Below are 19,642 nucleotides of genomic sequence, written 5' to 3' on the forward strand. Positions count from 1 at the left end.
TCCACACGAACTCTGCCTTGGGGAATGTCCTCATCAATGTGGATACCAAGCTCTTCTCCAATAGTTTCTAGAACCTTGAAGGTCCAGAAGTGTATGGGCAGGCCGTGAATATTAATCCAGAATGGAGTATGCCTGGGGAAAGATTTTGATACGATTGGCTCCCATCGTTGTAGAATGATCATCCATCTTTTGTAGTGGAAAGGTGCTCGCCTCATTACAGATAATAAGGCATCCTCCGTCTCAAATTTGACTTGGAACAATTCTGGTCCTAGAGTTCTTCCTGTGACAGCAGTTTCGAGGTTCCAGAATTGGATTAGCCAGTCCAGGACCCACTGAGGTTTTTGGATCGATGGCTTGATGACCCGACCTAAGAGAGTGAGCTTGTTGTCTTCAATGAGTTCCGAGTTGTCACTTGATGGGAGTATGACAAGGGCTCTTCTACCTTGCGAAGAGAGTTTCCGTGTTGGGGTTCTAGATGCTTCAGGCACCCATTTTTTTTCGGATCTTGAATACCGGTTTGACATGTTGATGTAGATTGCACGCTCCAGTTAGCTGGGTTGAGTCCTCACTGCGAGGTAACGACGAGGTGGTCAGTAGATACTGATTATGGTAGCTTTCAATTACGAGGGAGGGTATTGTCCACCGGTCCTCAGCGACGAGGTAAAGAAGCTGGTAGGTTTTAGTTTATGAAGTTTCCGTCGAACAAAGCTCCCAGATCTGCCATGAGTTTCTTTCCAGATCCCATTTTTACACCGTACAAAGAACCACCATAAAAGGGGAAATCGATTGACCCAAAAATCCTCACGCCGTAAAGTAGATGCGGTGGTTGTCGGAGACTCAGAGCTACAGGATGGAGGAGCTAAGGTGGAGAGCGGTGGAGATCGAACTAGATCTGAGAAATATGCTTGTCTGGGGAAATGGGCCTGGGAGAGATTTCAAAAACGCGTGCATCTCAAACGCGCACCTTTTACTCCCGTATAGCCATTTACGCTTGCAATTAGATTATTTTGGTGAAAACTCAAGTGATCAAGCATATATATCATGCGTTATCTCCCAAAGAGTGAGAGATATGTCCATCCATACAAGATATTTTAGTGGGGCGTGCCTAGCTTCTATAGCCACATTAGAGATCTAACGCGTTCCGGGCTTGAAGGGACCTTTGGTTCTAGATAAAGTTTTCCTGTCTGATGACGACAGCTTCAAAGATACCATCTGATCGGAAGTTAGGAGAGAATAGCCGCGGATCAACTGGTCCTGGGAGGCTAAAGGACAGCCTGAACGGTCCAGGCGGACACAGCTTCCGGATATTCATCTTGAAAACCAGAGAATGCCTTTTGATCGTTTTGCATCCTTTCGTAGTTGATCCCTCCAGTATAACCTTTCCATCTGACTCAATCTCACAGCTGAACTCACCTGCGCAAAAACACCAAACCAGTTGATGTGTTCACCACTAAGACCAGATGAGACATATGGAAGAAGGTAGATGGGTCGCAAGGGATGAAAATAGTACCGGAGTCTTTGCAGACACCGGGCAAAGCAACCTGCAAGAAGTAAGCAGATTTATTGACAACAATGTCGACAACACCAATGGATGGTCCTAAAGTTACTTTACTTGCGGTTCCGGTGGTTGTAACCACCGGTTCTGCATCACATTCCTTCATCCCTGGAGGAACGCATACAAGTGACAGACTGGTGGATTCATCTGTTCTGTCTCTTTCCACAAGAGAAGCCGTTGATGAGTCCTTGAACCGTCTTTTCTTGTAAGTCTCCCGAGATCTTTCTGGGGTTTTACTGATGATGATTCCGCAAGAAGCATGAGCAGCATCGGTTTCTTCTTCATCATATTTCTTTCTCTTGCATGTGTCTGGAGGCTCTGCATATGAGTTACAGTCTTGGTAAGAGACAAGTCCAGTGGACGTTTCTTCTCTTGAACACTCCTGCTCATCCTTCCCCTTTCTTTGTGGTATGTCCAATGAGATTCCTTCTGGGGCTTTACTGATCAGACAAACAGCAGCAACTGCTTCCTCCTCATTCTTTCTTTTGCACGGACTCATGTTTCCCTCTGGCTCGTTTTAGAAACGCACCAAGATGAGTAATTATTGACTGACTATATATAAAATGAACCTGCATTGCACAAAGACACATACGGGAAGCATACGGACATGCAAATATATATATATATATGAAACAGATAAATTGAGAGTCTCTCTAAAAAATTGCCCACATAACTAAACTCTAAACCACATGTGAAATTGGAAATTCCGCAAATTTCAAAACCATAGATTTTCAGAAACTAAAAAGCAACTTTGTAAATGAAAATGAGAAGGAGATCCAAAAACTTACATAGAGAAAATAATCAGCTGTGATGAGTTTAACTTAGGAGGAACAGAGGAAGGGAGGAGCTGAACAGAGATTTTCATTTCCGCAACAATAAAAAGCGAAATAAATGCAAAAGAGGATTGATTGGCCTTTGCATGTTTACACGTGGGTCCCGCAATTAACTGCAGTTTGAGTTTGGAGTCGTCGCTTTTTATCACCTGAGCGCATGAAAGCATCATTAACCCCGGTCTCTTAGCCGGTTTCTTAACTCATGATTTGACATTTTTTTTTTTTATACTTTTCGGGTAAGAGACGATTCTTAGAGCATCATTAACCCCAAGAGCCAAATTTGAGCTCTTAATGATTTTTTAGTAATTAATGATAGTTAAGAGTTTGTACTTAAGAGACACATATTTTTTTAGTTTCAATGGTAAGTTCTTAATTTGAGGTTATTAAGAAAAAAATTTATTAAACTTAAATATTTTAAAGATTAATTTTATTTATTAAATAAAACATATTAAAATAAAACATTTTTAACATTAATTTAAAACAAAACATTAAAACAAAATAAGTAAAATAAACGACAATAATTTGAAAGAAACATCCGAACTCAGTTGTCTTCATCAGTGTCCGAATTTAGTCCACATATGTTCAACCAAATCAACTTTCAGTTGTTCATGCATTGGGTTATCACGAATTGTAGTTCGAGCATGCATCATATTGGCGATATTTGTAAGGATTTCCCTATCAAAATCGAGATCGACATGTGAACTTCCGGTGCCTTCTTCTTGTTGGAACTCTGAAAGATTATATTGAGTGTATCCATCTCGTTCGTCTTCTCCTATCATGTTATGGAGTATGATACATGCTCTCATAATCTTCCCAATTTTGACTTTATCCCAAAAAAGTGTCGTGTTTTTAACAATGGCAAAGCGAGCTTGCAAGACTCCAAAAGCACGCTCGACATCTTTTCGAATAGCTTCTTGTTGTTTAGCAAATAAAACCGATTTCGGGTCTTGTGGTAGTGAAATTGATTGAATAAAAGTAGCCTATTTCGGATAAATACCGTCGGTGAGATAGTAAGCCATGTGATACTCTCCTTCATTGACATAGAAGGTGACTTGCGGAGCTTGACCATTAATTTTGTCATCAAAAACAGGTGAACGATCAAGCACATTGATATCATTTAAGGTACTTGGAGGTCCCAAAAACGCATGACATATCCATAGATCATACGAAGCAACCGCCTCCAAAACGATTGTTGGTTTTCCCGAGCCACGTGAATATTGCCCTTTCCAAGCGGTGGGACAATTCTTCCACTCCCAATGCATACAATCGATGCTTCCTATCATCCCGGAAAATCCACGAGCCTCACCAATATCAAGTAGACGTTAAGATCAGTCGGTGTTGGTCTTCTTAGGTACTCCTCGCCGAATAAATATATTATGCCTTCCACAAAATATTCCACACATGACCGAGTAGTAGTTTCACCGAGTCGGAGGTATTCATCAATAGCATCAGCCGCAGTACCATATGCCAAGACACGAATTGCTGCTGTACACTTCTGAAGTGGAGAGAGACTATTCCTTCCGAGCGCATCTTGCGTTTGTTGAAAGAATTCAACCTCATTGGAGAATCGATCAACAATATGCATGAACAATCGCTTGTTCATTCTAAATCGTCGTCGGAAGAAATTTTCAGGATATGTTTGAGTTTCACTGAAATAATCATTCCATAAACGAATGTGCCCTTCTTCACGATGTCTTTCGATATAAGCTCATTTTTTTCTTTGTTTCCTAGCTTCTTCTTGATGACGAATGGATAAATTCTCAAAGGCTTGATTAAAATATTGATCAAAGTAATCATCAAGTGAATCTTTATAATTGTTTTCTGAAGAAGATACCATGTTTGTGATTTGGTTTGGTTAGGAGAGGGAATGTGATTTGGGTTTGATCTTGGTTTGGTAAGAAGAGAGAATGTGATTTGGGTTTGTGATTTGGTTTGGTCAGAATACGGGAAGAGGGAATATAAGTTTGAAGGCTGCTTGGTTTGCACGGGAACGAGAGAAAGAGAGAACAAAGCTTTGTTGCTTGGTTTGGTTGTGATATGTGAACGAGAGAGTGAGAGATGCTTGAAGGCTTTATACTACTTGAAATCTACTTTCATACAAAGACAACAAAGACAGTCACGAGAACTACAAAGAGAGCAAAGACAAAGTACAAAAGTCCTTACAAGTCCATGTGACATAAGAAACAAAGACATGTGAAACAAAGACAATGCAGAAACAAAGACAATGCATAGACATGTGAAACAAAGACAATGCAGAAACAAAGACAAAGACAGTCACAGACTCAGTACAAAAAAGCAGATGCATGTGAGATAAAGACGGTCACGGACTCCTCTTACCATCACCCGTAGAGGATTGTCCTTCTTCTAGCTTGATTCCCGGCTTCAACACGTTGAACCTCTCCTCTCTCAGCTTCTTCTCTTCCTCATGCATCATTTTCACCATCCTTCTGAACTCAGGTGCAATGTCATCTTCTTCTTCCTCCACCCTAATCAAGTAGCCCATATTTCTCCTGTATTCATCACTTGATAACTCCACCATATCTTTTTCTTCTTCATCTGATATCTCCACCACTTCTGCTTCAGTTGGTGGGATATCCTCAACATCATCGTCTGTATCTTCTCGTGGGAGAGGTGGTATGATGCCTCCTGCTGAGAGGCCACAAACAATTGGTTTTCTTGCCTCTATTTCTGTATGTGTGTGACTTGTTCCCCTGAAAAGCCAAAAAACATAAACGGATGAGAAAAGACAATACATATATAACACATCAATTTAGTAACACATCAACTTATATAAGACAATACATATATAACACATCAATTTCACAGCAACATTGATAACATTGACTAGAAAGATCTTACATAAAAACATTTAACTTAAAGGATTACATTGATAACATTTCAGTAATTAGTTTGTTCTTAAAAGCCACTTCTAATTCAGTAAGTGGCTCTGTTCTCGCAAGCAAACTGTCAAGCAGTTTGGACTTGTTAACATTATCCTTCATATTCAGTAACTGAGTCTGTTCTTGCAAGTCCTTCTGCTTGAGCTCCCACATTTGTTGAAATCCTTGCAGAATCTTCTCTTCTTCTCCCACTGACCTTTTACCCTTGTTGGCTTTTGCTGCCTTAACGCCAATAGGCCTAGCTGTTGAAGAATCCTCTCCATTGACACTCGGCATAGATGTTGATGACTGAAAAGATTGTTGTTCCCCCACCCTCTTTCTTTTTGCACCAGAGCTTTGTTGACTACTTCCATAAGTCCCACACCATTTCTGATCATTCATAAGCTCCCGCCAGGCATGCTCCAATGTGAACTTAACCGTGTAATCGTTGAAGAAAATTTCATGTGCAGCCTTCAAAACATCATCTTCATTCTAGCCACTGCTCTTCTGTTTGGATGCAGCGTCATATGACCCCACAAACTTGCAGACACCTTCATTTATCTTTCCCCACCTTTGCTTACAGTGGTTTGGCTCTCTCTTAGCGAAACCAACCACCTTCGGACTTGCATTATAATAAGAGGCAATCCTCTTCCAAAACGTTCCTGCCATTTGCTCATTCCCAACTACTGGATCCTTGGAGGTGTTCAGCCATGAACTGATGAGGACAAGGTCTTCAGTTGTTGACCACTTACACCAGTTTGTGCACGTGAAGAAGATCCTCCAACGGCTGGTAGGTGAAAAACTCAGTAACTGAGATGGGTTTTCATTGGCTGGACTAGGTGAAAAACTCAGTAACTGAGATGGGTTTTCATTGGCTACTGAGATGGGTTTTCATTGTTGGCTGGACTAGGTGAAAAACTCAGTAACTGAGATGGGTTTTCATTGTTAGGTACTTGACTATTTAGTAAGTTTAAAAACCTAGAAGATTGCCTTTGAGAATCCATAGAGAGGAGAATGATGAAGAACGATGAAGGAAATGATAAGAAAGTGAAGGAGGAATTTCTGTTTATAGATGGCAGAGAAGGAAGAGAAGAAAGGAAGTTTCAGATGCATTGATGACAACCAACAAACAAGTTCACATTTATCTACGACATACACTTCTAGCTAGATGGCAGAGAAGGAAGAGAAGAAAGGAAGTTTCAGATGCATTGATGACAACCAACAAACAAGTTCACATTTATCTACGACATACACTTCTAGCTAGATGGCAGAGAAGGAAGAGAAGAAAGGAAGTTTCAGATGCATTGATGACAACCAACAAACAAGTTCACATTTATCTACGACATACACTTCTAGCTAGATGGCAGAGAAGAAACGAGTTGACATTTATCTACAAAATACACTTCTATTAATCACACAACCATTTTCTAGCTAGCCATCACTTCTGTTTATCACACAACCATTTTCTAACTCAAACCAACACATTTATTACACTCGATTCAATTCAAACCCGAACCTAAATCAATTAGTTTCCAGAACCAAAAGACAGAGTAACATTAACCTTAATTGTGCTCTGAAACTTTGGTCGATGAACCTTGATCCTGCTATCTTTAAACAGAAAGACAGAAACAAAAAATATTTCAGAAACCACAAAGCCAAACAACAAACAAATCAAGCATAATCAATCTATTACATAGCATTAACCATTCCTGATTCGTCAGTCTTAATTGAAACAAACTTATTCAAACAAAATGTTCTTCATCCATCAATCTTAAAACAGAACATACCGAATCAAAAACATCAGAAACAACAATCAAAATCTTCGAATCAACAGAGCATACAAATTCTAAATCAATCACATGCAAAATCAACAGAAGAACTGCTTTACCTTTCGATTTGAGATGAGCCACCGAGTGATATCTTGGAGGAGAAGACCCACCGAGAGACATAACCAACGAACTACAAAGAAAAACAACCGATCATACCAAGAAGATGCATAATCTAAGACATGGATAACCAATAACAGAACAACCGCTTACCTTTCGATTTGAGGAGAGGAACCGAGAGAGAGCTCCGTCGCCTCAAGGAGAACCAGCGAGAGAGAGGTCGCCGACGGGAGCCACCGAACGAGACGGCGCCGACGAGAGCCACCGAAGGAGAACCGAATCGCCTTTCGTCGAGAGAGATTTCGAGAGAGCTTTCGAGAGAGAGAGAGAGAGAGAGAGAGAGAGAGAGAGCGCGTTCGTAACCGAAGAGAGAGCGTCTCTACGCTTGACGCGTGGCAACGAAGAGGCGGGCCTTCTACGCCTTACAGAAAAGGGGAGTCTATGCTTTTCTTCTTTTTTTATTAATTTTTTTTAATTTGCCTTAAGAGGCGTCATTAAAGCTTGCGTTAATGATGGTCTTATATCTCTTATTTAAGAGACGGTTCATAGATTTTCTTAGTTAAATCTAAAAAAAGTTAAGAACCGTCTCTTAGGTGAAGTTAAGAATCTTAGTTAAGAGGCTGGAATTAATCATGGTGTAAGAGCATTATTAGTGGTGAGATACCATAAAAAAATTCTCGTATAATGTTTGTACAATAACAGAAATGATGGGCATTAATAAATTGACAGCAAGAAAATAAGTTTCGTCCCACGTACATATAGTCCCTTGAAGAAGAGACGTCTCTCTCTTTCCTTCCTGTTTTGTATTCTTTTTATTTTTTTACTAGGTATTTTGTCCACACATGCGGACATAATAATCTTACGAATACTTATTATTTTATGTCTTATAAATTCAAAAATCAGCATTATAAAACTCTAATTGGTGAACATGTTGAAAGAAAAAAATTATGGTGAATTCTTTGTTCCTCAAAATTTATACCAGTTATGTTAAAATTTTAGTCAAATTATTGAAAGGTACATCCCACTTTTTTCTTCTAAATTCCCCATGGAGAAATGAATTTATAAAAAAAAAAATTTCTATGCAATTTTGATAAGGAACAAATTAAACAAAAATTCATATTTTTTTTTATTTTTTCAATTCCTCAAATGAAATTTTATTTTTTATTTTGTTCATTTTTTTCATTCTTTTAGTGGTCACCAACTGAACCTATAGTGTTTCACGGATTAAACTTAAACTGCTTTAAAGTAAAAGCAATAAAATTTGTTTCAAACTCAGTCACAAGTTAAGTTATTTTATGATTTTAAATAGTTAAATCAAACATCAAATTATTTATATATATCAAAAAAATTCATCAAACTATGTACTTATTATTGTGTTAAAAGTTTTAAAACACTCGTATATTAGAAATAGTTTAGAAAATATCTTTATATAAATATTTTTGTTTGACTAATATTTAATTATAAATTGTTTTATATCTTATTTTTTTATAATAAAAAATATTGTTTTCAGATAGCAAAACAGTATATATAAGAATTCTCTTTATTTTTAAATATATTTTCACAATTTTATTATATTAGTTTATAATTAATTATTTAATATAGCATATAAATTTAATATTATTAAAATATAATGTGTGTTTTATTATATATAAAATTCATTACGGGTTTTGTGAAAATTAGTAAATACTCAGTTAAAAACTAATAATAATCAGTGACCTATATAAAAGTTTAAAACCTAATAAAATATGACAAATAAGAAAATAAGGATTTTAATATAACATATAGATTTAAATATTATTAAATCAAAATTCATTTTTAATTATATATAAAATTAATTACAGATGTTTTTTAAATTAATAAATTAGTTATTCAACTAAAAATTATTAATAAATCAATGACTAAGCTAAAACCTAATAAAAACATGACAAATAAGCAAAATTGACTAAAATCATGGAAAATATGATACATAAGCAAAATAAAAATAATTATATATTTAATTACATATTTTATAGTTATATTATTTAAATTAATAAATTATGGACTCAACTAAACACTACTAATAAATTAATAACTCAGCTTAAACTTAATTAAAACATGATAAATAAGTAAAATTACTTAAAATCATAGAAATCATGACAAATAAGCTAAATCACTTCATAAATAATAGTATAGATGGTTTAGAAACGTTTTGAAAAACCGTTGATGTGCTCTAAATATCGGGGTCTCTAACCCCGTTTCTTAAGCTAATTTCGGTTTTAAAAAAACACATAATTACACAAGAGCCGTGTCTTAAATAGGGTCAAGAAGAGTCTACTCTTATTGACACGTGTAGGCGTTTGTATGGACAGAAGAGAGAGATGCAGAAACGAGAGTTTGCAAAATCCGGCAGTCAGTTGGGTGGATCTTCGGCTCCGCCAGCGAAGAGAGACCGTCCCTTTGGTAGTACGAGTGCAAACTATGCAGCTGCAGCTGCTGCGGCGGCGGCGGCGGAAGCGATATCTCCATCAGCTCTACCCGGTCCTTCTCTTCTTGTTCACAATTCCTTCGTCGGTAAGCTCCCAAATGACCAATCTTTATATTTCACTACATAATGCTCTTGTAAGTTTATCTCTCTCGCTGATTTGAAAGAAAAAAATTGAGTCAAGATCTATTTTTTTTTTTGGAATGTGTGAGGAGCTAAAGATGACTGATTCCTTTACGCGGATTTTGATTTTTGTAGAGCAGAACAACAAGAGAATAGTGCTGGCGTTACAGAGTGGTCTGAAGAGCGAGGTGACATGGGCTTTGAACACACTTACACTGCTCTCCTTCAAAGAAAGAGATGATATTCGTAGAGATTTCACTCCTCTTGCTAAGATCCTTGGCTTACTTGACACCCTTCTCTTAATCGTGAGTTTTGTTTACTTACTTACTTAGTGTGGAGATTGTGCTTTCCTCTCTTTTCCTTAACCAATATAAAAATTTGGCAGATTGATGATTGGCGTGACATAACTCTCCCTAAGGATTTGACAAGAGGAACTAGGGTCAGGTCTTTTGGTGTGAATTCTTCAGTTACAGGATTAGGCACTGAGTATGATGCTCTTGCCTCTATTCATACAGCTTGGTGAGTGAGCCTATATGATCTTTCCTTTTGAAGTTATCTATGCTTGTGTATTTGGAAACTAAGTACGGTTTCATATTCGCGTGGCAGATCCGGAGTTGGCTCTGCAGCTGGTGAGGTGTTAGGGAAAAAGAACAAACATCAGTCATCTCAGTGGTGGAATGAAGAGGATGGTTTGTTTATCCAGACGATGAAGGCAGAGCAGAGAAACAGCTTTGCGCCGTTGCTGCATCTAACGTCATTCGCAACTTCTCCTTCATGCCTGATAATGAGGTTGTAATGGCTCAGCATCGCCATTGCTTGGAAACTATTTACCGTTGCATTAACGATCATATGACTGGTAAGGCGAAGTACTGTGTGTTATTACCTCACATTCGCCTCTGATAGATTCCTATTTCTTGGCTTAAGAACTTTGCAATTGAGCAATTAAATGTTGGAGTTTCTTAGCTTTGTTTCTTTAGTGACTTTTTCTACTTAAAAGCATTGCAATATAAAAATAATAAAAACCCTTAATATGGATCTTTGCAATAATCATGCTCTTTCTCCGTCACGTGCCTGTGTAACTGTGTTCTTGTAAACATTTTTGGGCTTCAAAGAAGTGTGATACGCCCAAATATTTTATCTTTTCTAAACAATTTTATGAAGAATTCATGTAGGTCATTTTTCTAACGCACAAGGCAAAATTCCAAAATTATTTACAAAACCCAAAAGCTTCTAAACAAAAAAAATGGAGTTGATTAAAAACAGAGGAAATACAGCAGAATATGGGAGTCAGAGACTGAAACAATAAGGAAAGATCCTGAAATAACAATGTTAGCAGTATAGAAACTGTACAAACATGGAAAAGAAAAGAGTCCCTGGAGCTAAAATTTATGCACAGACCAGAAGCTAAGTGAGCTGAATAGACAGACGTACTTTTATTTACAATGCAGGGGGGCTCGACTCAAGAGGACATAGAAAGCTACCTAAACAGTCTTGTTACTAACACTCCTATACCTTTAGAAAGTGTATAGTAAGAAGACTACTTAAAACTACCCAAAGAATCAGATTTTGATTCCACCATTCTATATGCATCTGTATTTGTTTTTTTTTGTTTTTGTTTTTACTAGTATATAATATATATATGCTTTTTCTTTGTACACCATGCGTATTTCTACCAGTTTCCAGTGTGAAACCATTGGTATATATATATGACGAGGGACTCCAGAAGCACCAACCCTGAAACTTCCATTGTCCTTTACCCTTTTTGACTTCTTCAGCGAGCAATACTACTTTACTTACGACCTGTAACAACAGTAATGTGGTGAGATCGAACACATTTGCAAGTAATGAAACAAAAAGGAGCATCTGTAAGTACCAAGCTTTAACCTTAATATGCAAAAATTAAATAATGCGCAAAGCTTAAACAGGAACCCTGCCACTACCCAGAGTAGCAACTTCTTCCCCTTCTGCAAGGATTACTAACTACAAAACCGATGAATAACATCAAGGTCTACCATCTCCAAGCCAATTTAAATCGTTAAGATAATCAATACATACTTACGCCCATCTAGCTTTCACCCTGTTGTTTGATCAGAACCACTACTCTGCATATGTTGAGGAGTCTGGACAATGACATGGGACTGCGTTGGTGAGGGACCTGCTATAGCTGAAGGGTAAGGTGATTGAATATGACTTCCTGGAACTGAATACCCTTGTATCGTAGTGTAACCGGGGATATTCTGACTCAGTTGTCCGTATTGGTAGCCAGGTGAGTTAACTGCACCAGGTACTCCATAAACCTGAAGGTACTGTTGCCCTGTGTAAGGACCATATAAGCCCTACAACACCATAAAGAGAAGATATGAGATATATAACCAAAGTCAAAATAGTTTCAAATAAACCAAGAAGAGACTTTAACAATTTCAAAAGTCTACCTGAGACTGTGAGTACATGTATTCAGGTCCATATGGTGTAACCCTGAGAGGGAACCAAAAATATTAGCTAAAATTAGAGACAGATATGAGTAAAATTTTTGGTAGACACTCAAACAGAATATTAAAAGAAAAGGAGTAGTATCTATACAACAATGGCTAAAAGGAAGATACTTGACGAGGAGAAACTATAGCCTAAATGTCGATTCCTAAACTTCAGATGATTAAGGCCTTATCAAAGTCCAAATACATTACATAACCTCTGCCTGTCCAAAACAAATTGAGCTCGGCGACAAATCCTCTGATACTATTTTTGAAGTCCTGCAAGATTACCAATCACACAACATGTCACATCCCAGTGCTACTACTCAAGAACCCTATGCGGCAGAAGCTAACTATCAACCCCTAGCCCATCTGAATCTCATTGTCCATGCTGTGATTGGTAAATCCCACTTGATCAAAAGTGACTGAACAAATGTTCCACCTTTGTGAAATGGACTAACAAATAGATATAACTCTTCACAGCATGTCTGTACAACAGAAGCAAACTTGTGTAACTCACCCGTAAGGGTACATCATTCCTTGCTGGTAGCTATAAGAAGATGGTTGCTGATACGGATGGCTTCCAAAGAGTGAACCGCGAGGACCTCCAACATATGGGGATGGAGGTCTTATCCGTCCTAACAGAATTAAGAGCAATGTAATATGAAAGTCAGAGTAAGAAAAAAAAAAAAAAAAAAAAAAGAAGAGATAAATACGGAAGCAAGACTGACCAGGGAGATTGGGTATCATCGCATACTGCATGGGAAGGCGAGGTCTCCCAAGGGAAGCAAGATTACAGTTGGCACGTCTGCCATCTATAATAGGTGTTGCATCGACACAGGCTCTCCTAGCAGCCTCTGGATCTCGGAAAGTCACCTAAAATCCTCCATATAAAACCAATAACAGAGCGCGCTGAGTCATTCAATATTTCAATAATCTTAGAAATAAACTAAAAGACATATGAAGGTCACAGGATGCAAAATGAATCAGAGAGGTTTCAGCAAAACCAGCATTTAGAATACACAACAAGGAGCCGTATTACCAAAGCTTTCACTATGAATCCCAACTCAAAACCCAAAATAACCTCTAAAGCATAACATGGAAGCAGAGGGTGAATAAAGAGATAAGTAAACTCACAAAGCCGTAACCTTTGGATCGACCAGTGTTCTTATCGGTGATAACGACGGCCTCGAGGATGTCACCAAAGGGCTCGAAATGGCGACGAAGAGTGTCGCTGTGAGTCTCCCAGGCAAGGCCACCAACAAAGACCTTGGTGTAGGTTGTGTCGCCAAAGGGAGAAATCGAGTAGTGAAACGCCATGATTAGATTAGAGGAGCGAAAGAAGGAAACTTTTTTCACGGGGAAGAAGAGGAAAGATTCAAAGTGAGAAGTAAAACTAGACCCAGTAAACCCTAGATGTTGTTTGAATGATTAAAGCTTAGACGTGAAGAAAGAGTATCGAATTGTGAAAGGGGGGGGAGGATTCTAGGGTTTACTTGGGTCTGCGAAGACAAGAGGGAGAGAGGAAAGGAAGAAACCAAAAAAAAGAGAGAGAGAGAGAGAGAGAGAGAGAGAGAGAGAGAAATCGGACCCAATGAAACCTAATAAAGGATCATGCTAACAAGTAATAATGATCACGACAGAGACAATAAAAAAATAAATAAAGAGATAAAATTTCCCGGGAAAAAAAAACAACAGAAAATTAAAAAAAAAAAAAAAAAAGTTAGGGGAAAAGGGATTTTGAAAGATGGGCCAGGAAGAGAGAAGAGAGAAGAGGGAGTCGGTGCCGGTAGGTAGGTAGACGGTTGAGTCTCTAGGGTTTCTGATTTGCCACGATTTGGTCAAACAAAATCAGAAACTACGAATTTTATTCAAACGTTGAGGAAGATGCGAAAGAGGGAAGAATCAGTGGAAAAGTAAGGTTTGGTTCGGGGAAATTTACATTGATGATGAAGGATGAAGAAGAAGTTGGTTGATGACGACGATGATGATGCGTGATTATTGATTCATGAATTGTTCGCCAGAGAGAGAGAGTTTGTTCTTCTTCGCTCCAATAAGAATGGGTCCCGCCTTCATTTATTATGTGACTAAAGTAACTAAACGCTGTGATCATTATAGAATAATGGCCTTTGTTCGTTCCTTCTCTCGTGAATTTATCGGTTAAAGCAAATTCTGATATGTGTAAAGTTTAGTAATGTGTCCGGTTTGTTCTCCTTTTTTGGTGTCTAATGAAGTCAAAAATCAATCAATCAATCAGTGGTGGTTGCATGTCGTCTCTCTCCGTTTATAAATTCCTAAATAGTGTGTGCGGATCGGATCTTAACAGGGTTTTTTAAAAAAATAACTGATTTAATTAATTCAAAACTAAAACAAAAGACAATTACCGTATCTTTAAGTAGAGATTTTGGGAACTGTTTCTAGAGGGGTTTTTAGAACACGTGTCAGCACAGAAAAGATTTTTTTTTTTTTTTCTCTTTTTCTTTTCTTCTCTTTCTCTCTCTTTTCTCGTCGTCTCTGTCCTCTCTGGTTCTCCTCGGGATGACGATGGGTTTTCTTTCGTGAGACCTCTCTTCTGCCATTGAAATTGCTCTTAAAGCTTCACCAGTCGTCGGATTATTACCTCCTCTCCCTTCTAGTCGCCCTTGTAGCCTCAGGGTACTTCCCCTGTCCAACCTCTCCGTGATCATTCAATAGCCTCCAAAATGTTATCGGAGTCAAGTAGGTTTACTTTTCCATTAAATCTCCACTTAAATTACTAATCTTTTCATGAATCTGTTGGATGAGTTGATTAAAAATGTACATTTCAGGATTAAGCTCAATGTTAAAGAGCTGGCGATTCAGTTTGGCTGCGTTAGGATCATCAAATCTATGCAAAACATGTTATCTTTGTAAGCTTTTTTTTCTTCCCTTTATGGTATATGCATGGGATGTGTTTGATAAAATGTCTCATAGAAACTCCTGGTTATGTTTTGCTTTGTCTTTTCGGGGTTTGGTTGATGTCTGGGTATAAAGAGAGGTTTCTTGCATCGCTACCAGTGTCAAGACGGGCGAATGCTGACTTCACCAGACCTGTGTTTACGCCTGCTGCGAATGCTGACTTCACCAGACAGTTTTTTTTTTGAATTTCTTTCCTTTTTGAGAGATGTTTTGAGTATCTTTGTTGGGTAACGTTTCTGAATATCAAGCTTCTGTTTTGCAGCTTAAGGTAGATAAGCTTAGCTTGGTTGAGGTTTGTGGAACATCAGAATCTGAATTCTCTTGTGTAAGTGACATTGTTTTCTTATTTATTTTTCCGATTCGTGAATGTTCAAGTACTGATGTAGAGTTCGTGGATTATTCAAACAGGTCTCCACCTCCATGATAGATCTTTGCTATGACTGTGTTGGGGTCTCTAAGGAGAAGAAAGATGCAAAAGAAGTTAAAGGAAACCGGGGTATGTTTACTCTTAATACTCTCTAATACTAGTCTGAACATAGGTTTCAAATCGAGCAAAATAATTTGATAATGTGCAACATTCTCCTCAGAGTTGCTTGATGTGTTACCTGGAAAGATCTTTGAGGATGTGCAATCTTTTTGATCTATATCACATATGGTTCTTACCCATTGAGAGGGAAGTATTGTCATGAGATGGCTTTGAGGATCCTCCTTGCCAGCATTGAGGTTTGTTTATCTTAATCTTTTCCTCTTTTCGATATAACATTCTTGTGTCTTGTGCTGATAAACGATGAGAACACGATATGTTGATTGTGTAATGTTTTTATGTCTTTATGTGTCACGGGTGGAGCATTGCGAGTTGTTCTGTTGTTTTTTTTTTTTTTTTGTGTCATGGAATAGTTTTGTTGTTTTTTTGTGTCATTGTCTTTAAAATACTATCTTGTACTGAACAACTCTTGTAAACGATTTGTGCGATCTTCTCCTTCTCATATTCTTCTTTCTCTCATCCAAATTCAAAATATTTATCTATATCTAAAAAATATTCAATCTTGTAAACAAGTTTTTTTTAGAAACCCTTAATTAAGTAATTACCAATGGAGCACAAAAACTATGAGTTTCTTAACTAAAATTCCTAATTAACATTTATTATTATAAAAATCTTTAAAAAACTCAAATGGGGTTATAGGAATAATCATGCCTAGCTTAAGTTTTGTTGGATCCCATGTGGCCCACAAAGCCCTTATATGAAACAGTAGAATATGGCATGTCCACTTTTTTGACACAAGAAATAAGCATCTTCATTCATATGCATTTCAGCGTTTGTTAGGTAATATACTCTTTAATTAATTGACTTGTATTATTCCAAATGTTGTTTGCACATGGGCATCCTATGCGAATCTAATAATATGCCAGGCATAATCCATGTGTCGTAATAGTAAACACTCTTGTCAACTTCCTAAAAACAAAATTACCCCAAAACATGTAGTAGCATCATCAAAAAGTCAATTTTCCAGGAAATATGAATATCCAAAATGCCATAGCTCATATATCCAAATATAATACAACTGAATCCAAACAGAGTTAGATGAACAAACATCAAGAAGCTACTATCAGAGTAACGAAACATATATGTAAGAGAGAAAAATCATCCGTGTAAATAACCATATGCTTCTTCTTGATACTATTAACTTGGCAGGGGTTTTCTTAACGTTTACGATCTCCATCTTTGATTAGAAGATAAGATGGGAGAAACCGAGGAAGACTCACCGCGACAACAAGACACAATACTACTAAAACCACCACTGACCAGCATGAATATGCGATGCCAAAGAGCTGTTCTTCACAAACTGTTTACCACGAGAGTGAGTTTTATAAGAAAAACTTCACACCTCACTACAAGTTTTATGTTGTTGAAAGAAGAAAGATTGATGAGATAGTTGTAGTAAGAAAAAGCTTTGCCTATGTTGTAAATGATAAACGACCGTTCTTTGAAATTTGGTATAGCTACGATCCCTTCTGGTTCCACCGTCACCAAAACATACATTCCTTCCTAAATCAGGAAACGAACTCAACTACTTGAATTCTTTCCAAGTTAAAACAACACTCTTTGAATTTGAAGATTGCTGGCAAAAATACCTTGTCGTCAACTTGTTCAAAACTTCCGGTTCTGAATATCAACTTCTCAGTGTTTAACAATCTCCTCATCTGTTTTAGCTTCAAACCCATTTCACCATTCCTCAAGAGTTGCAGCGAGAACAGAGCAGGGATCTGTCATCACAACAAAAGATGAGACTTTCCACAAGAAGCTACGAAACAATAGCCAATAACAATAGAGAAACAAAAATGTTTGACATACAGAAGCTGGGTACGAGATCTTGACTTCATACCAAGAACTTGATTTAATCCCTTGTAGTCTGTAAACCCGAGATCCGGACTGCAACGGCAGAGTCTCCTTCCGTAGTTCCTTCCCAGCATATAAAGTTTTCCCACCAAACCTACAAAACGTTACATCAACATCATTTCTACTGTACCAATAAGAATTTGAAAAGTTTCTAGTAATGTGACGTTTTTAAAGAACACTGACAAGCTCTCATGGCTGTGGCAAGGCACAGCAAGTATGAAGACGATAAAAAACAACAGCAAATAGCATTCTCTGTCGCGTAACTCAATCATCCTATAAACAATGGCTCCTGTGATCACAAGTCCTGAAAGAAGAATCAATCTTCTAGGTCGTGCAACGATTCCCGCGACCTCGGAGCTAGACGACGATCGATATAGATGCCGAAGCTTTGCGTTAGATTTCGTCAGAACTGGGCCTAACTTTATTAATGGGCTAAGATCTTAATTGGATAGTCTTAAGGCCCAGTTAGCCACCATGTCAAAAAGCTTGGATAAAATGATCGTGACCGTCGTCACTCTGACGAGCATCTCGTTAAAGATTGTAGACGTGGTCAGACTTCCACGTGGTAATGTCTTTTTTTTTAACGCTCATTTATTATGATCTTACAATTATGATATGAAAAAGATTACATATACGATTCGACAACCGACAATACTACATGCAATATGAAGACCTACGCCTAATTGCATCACCTGAGCCGTCCTATGAAGATCCACGTCTGACCAGATTTACTTGCACCATGTTGAAGATCCCTTGTAAGTCTTTCTTCCGTAGTTTTCATAATTTTTTAATAAATCGCTCTCTTCGGGACTTGAAACCTGGATTTTCTGTAATCTGCAATAAATTACATAGTCTGGGATTTGAACCTCAGACCTGAGTGTAGAAGCTTTTAAATCTTAACCAATAGGCTACGGTGGTAATGTCTACGTGGACGATTGGTAAGAATTTATTTTTGTCCTGTCTTGTGTAGGGTCCTCTTTATGGGCCCAAAGTCTTGGACACTAACTCAGAAACTCCAAAACGGTCAGGTAGACATGTGGGTCAGTTATTAAACCAATTTGGCAATTTGCCCATGTTACTTCCTCTCCCTTCTAAATAATTCATCAATCAATACAATCACCTTTTATTTTCACGGTATACAATACAAACCAACAGTTTTTCTTTGTCATTTATAAAGCTAAAAAGCAGAATTTTTTTTTTTTTCATTTCTATAGTTTAATAGGTTTTCGTCAAAACAGTTTGTAGTTCATTCACAAACATATAAAAAGTATATATATATTTTATCATTTCTATACATATATATGTACAAATTAGTTATAGACTATGAAAGCTTGCTCAAATTCAAAACGAGTAGGAAAATAATGAAAGAGACATTTGGTTTTGTATTTGTTTTCCCATTTTATAATTTATATTTTTAAAATTGGTGGATGGGGTAGTAGCAGAACACACATCGTCAAAGATGTGAGAGTGGGAGTGGGCATTATTGAAAAGGTTGACCCGTAATTTCTGATTGATCACACCTGCTTTTGAATTTATCTTTTAAATCCAGTGGAGACCACCAATCTTAATTGGTTTTTATCAAAGATTTTAATTGATCTTTACTAGCTCCTTTTAAGCGATGGCCATGATTAGGCTGATAAAAAATATTGTAGTAACATCATAGATATATTTGGTATATTAAAATAAATAAAATTTCAAGTCTAAGTCGAGAAGTGAAATATAATATTTCTTGTCAAAAGAGTGAAAGTGTAGTAGCATCAAGAAATCGGTTATTCCATATATGGTATAATAATATACCTGTTATAAGATAAGCATTGAAATGATCATCCACTTCTTTACCAAACTCAAGCACTATGATCATCCACTCTTTTACCAACTCAAGCACTATGATCATCTACTCATCAAGCACTATGATCACCCACTCATTTACCAAATTAAGCACCATCTTTGTTATTTTATGTATTGTTGTTCACTATAAATACCATCACTCATCTCACTCTTTTGTACACCAAAAACAAGAACAAGAGTTTATAATCAAAGAACCATTACATCTTCTTCTTCTTCCTTATAATAAACTCTCTCCCTCATATTAGTGTTAT

At 37.4% G+C, this 19,642-nt stretch overlaps 3 protein-coding genes, 1 long non-coding RNA gene and 1 pseudogene across 9 annotated transcripts; 2 read left to right on the forward strand and 3 right to left on the reverse strand.

Moving 5' to 3' along the window:
- Window positions 1-1,016: 1,016 nt before the first annotated feature.
- LOC106293865 (increased DNA methylation 3-like) lies at window positions 1,017-2,381 on the reverse strand. Of its 3 annotated transcripts, none has more exons than XM_013729500.1 (3): window positions 2,344-2,381; window positions 1,511-2,124; window positions 1,017-1,413 (listed from the first exon to the last, which is right to left on the reverse strand). In XM_013729500.1, the coding sequence occupies exons 2-3, from the start codon at window positions 2,052-2,054 to the stop codon at window positions 1,166-1,168; spliced, it is 792 nt and encodes a 263-aa protein (XP_013584954.1). In that variant the 5' UTR covers window positions 2,055-2,124; window positions 2,344-2,381; the 3' UTR covers window positions 1,017-1,165. The 3 variants fall into 3 exon arrangements, with proteins under 3 accessions (XP_013584954.1, XP_013584953.1, XP_013584955.1); XM_013729501.1 differs by having other exon boundaries at window positions 1,376-1,413; window positions 1,511-1,541; window positions 1,613-2,381; XM_013729499.1 differs by having other exon boundaries at window positions 1,511-2,381.
- A 7,121-nt stretch (window positions 2,382-9,502) lies between these two features.
- LOC106296106 lies at window positions 9,503-10,732 on the forward strand (annotated as a pseudogene).
- A 238-nt stretch (window positions 10,733-10,970) lies between these two features.
- LOC106296103 (RNA-binding protein 24-like) lies at window positions 10,971-14,252 on the reverse strand. 4 transcript variants are annotated; one of them, XM_013732161.1, is made up of 8 exons: window positions 13,346-14,252; window positions 12,940-13,084; window positions 12,729-12,846; window positions 12,422-12,487; window positions 12,170-12,212; window positions 11,797-12,073; window positions 11,622-11,717; window positions 10,971-11,537 (listed from the first exon to the last, which is right to left on the reverse strand). In XM_013732161.1, exons 1-6 carry the CDS (start codon window positions 13,526-13,528, stop codon window positions 11,810-11,812), a joined length of 819 nt encoding a protein of 272 aa, XP_013587615.1. In that variant the 5' UTR covers window positions 13,529-14,252; the 3' UTR covers window positions 10,971-11,537; window positions 11,622-11,717; window positions 11,797-11,809. The 4 variants fall into 4 exon arrangements, with proteins under 4 accessions (XP_013587615.1, XP_013587614.1, XP_013587616.1 ...); XM_013732160.1 differs by having other exon boundaries at window positions 11,793-12,073; window positions 13,346-14,251; XM_013732162.1 differs by having other exon boundaries at window positions 11,611-11,717; window positions 11,793-12,073; window positions 13,346-14,251.
- Window positions 14,253-14,672: 420 nt separating this feature from the next.
- LOC106293426 lies at window positions 14,673-16,121 on the forward strand. Its single transcript, XR_001260471.1, has 5 exons — window positions 14,673-14,926; window positions 15,016-15,096; window positions 15,408-15,470; window positions 15,554-15,641; window positions 15,733-16,121. It is a non-coding gene; the product is annotated as an uncharacterized LOC106293426 (long non-coding RNA).
- A 574-nt stretch (window positions 16,122-16,695) lies between these two features.
- Window positions 16,696-17,854, reverse strand: LOC106293986. Its single transcript, XM_013729612.1, has 5 exons — window positions 17,727-17,854; window positions 17,499-17,637; window positions 17,279-17,410; window positions 17,102-17,192; window positions 16,696-16,989 (listed from the first exon to the last, which is right to left on the reverse strand). Exons 1-5 carry the CDS (start codon window positions 17,813-17,815, stop codon window positions 16,847-16,849), a joined length of 594 nt encoding a protein of 197 aa, XP_013585066.1. The 5' UTR covers window positions 17,816-17,854; the 3' UTR covers window positions 16,696-16,846.
- Window positions 17,855-19,642: the final 1,788 nt, after the last annotated feature.

The sequence above is a fragment of the Brassica oleracea genome, chromosome C5 (assembly GCF_000695525.1).
Source record: "Brassica oleracea var. oleracea cultivar TO1000 chromosome C5, BOL, whole genome shotgun sequence".
NCBI classification, from domain to species: Eukaryota; Viridiplantae; Streptophyta; class Magnoliopsida; order Brassicales; family Brassicaceae; genus Brassica; species Brassica oleracea.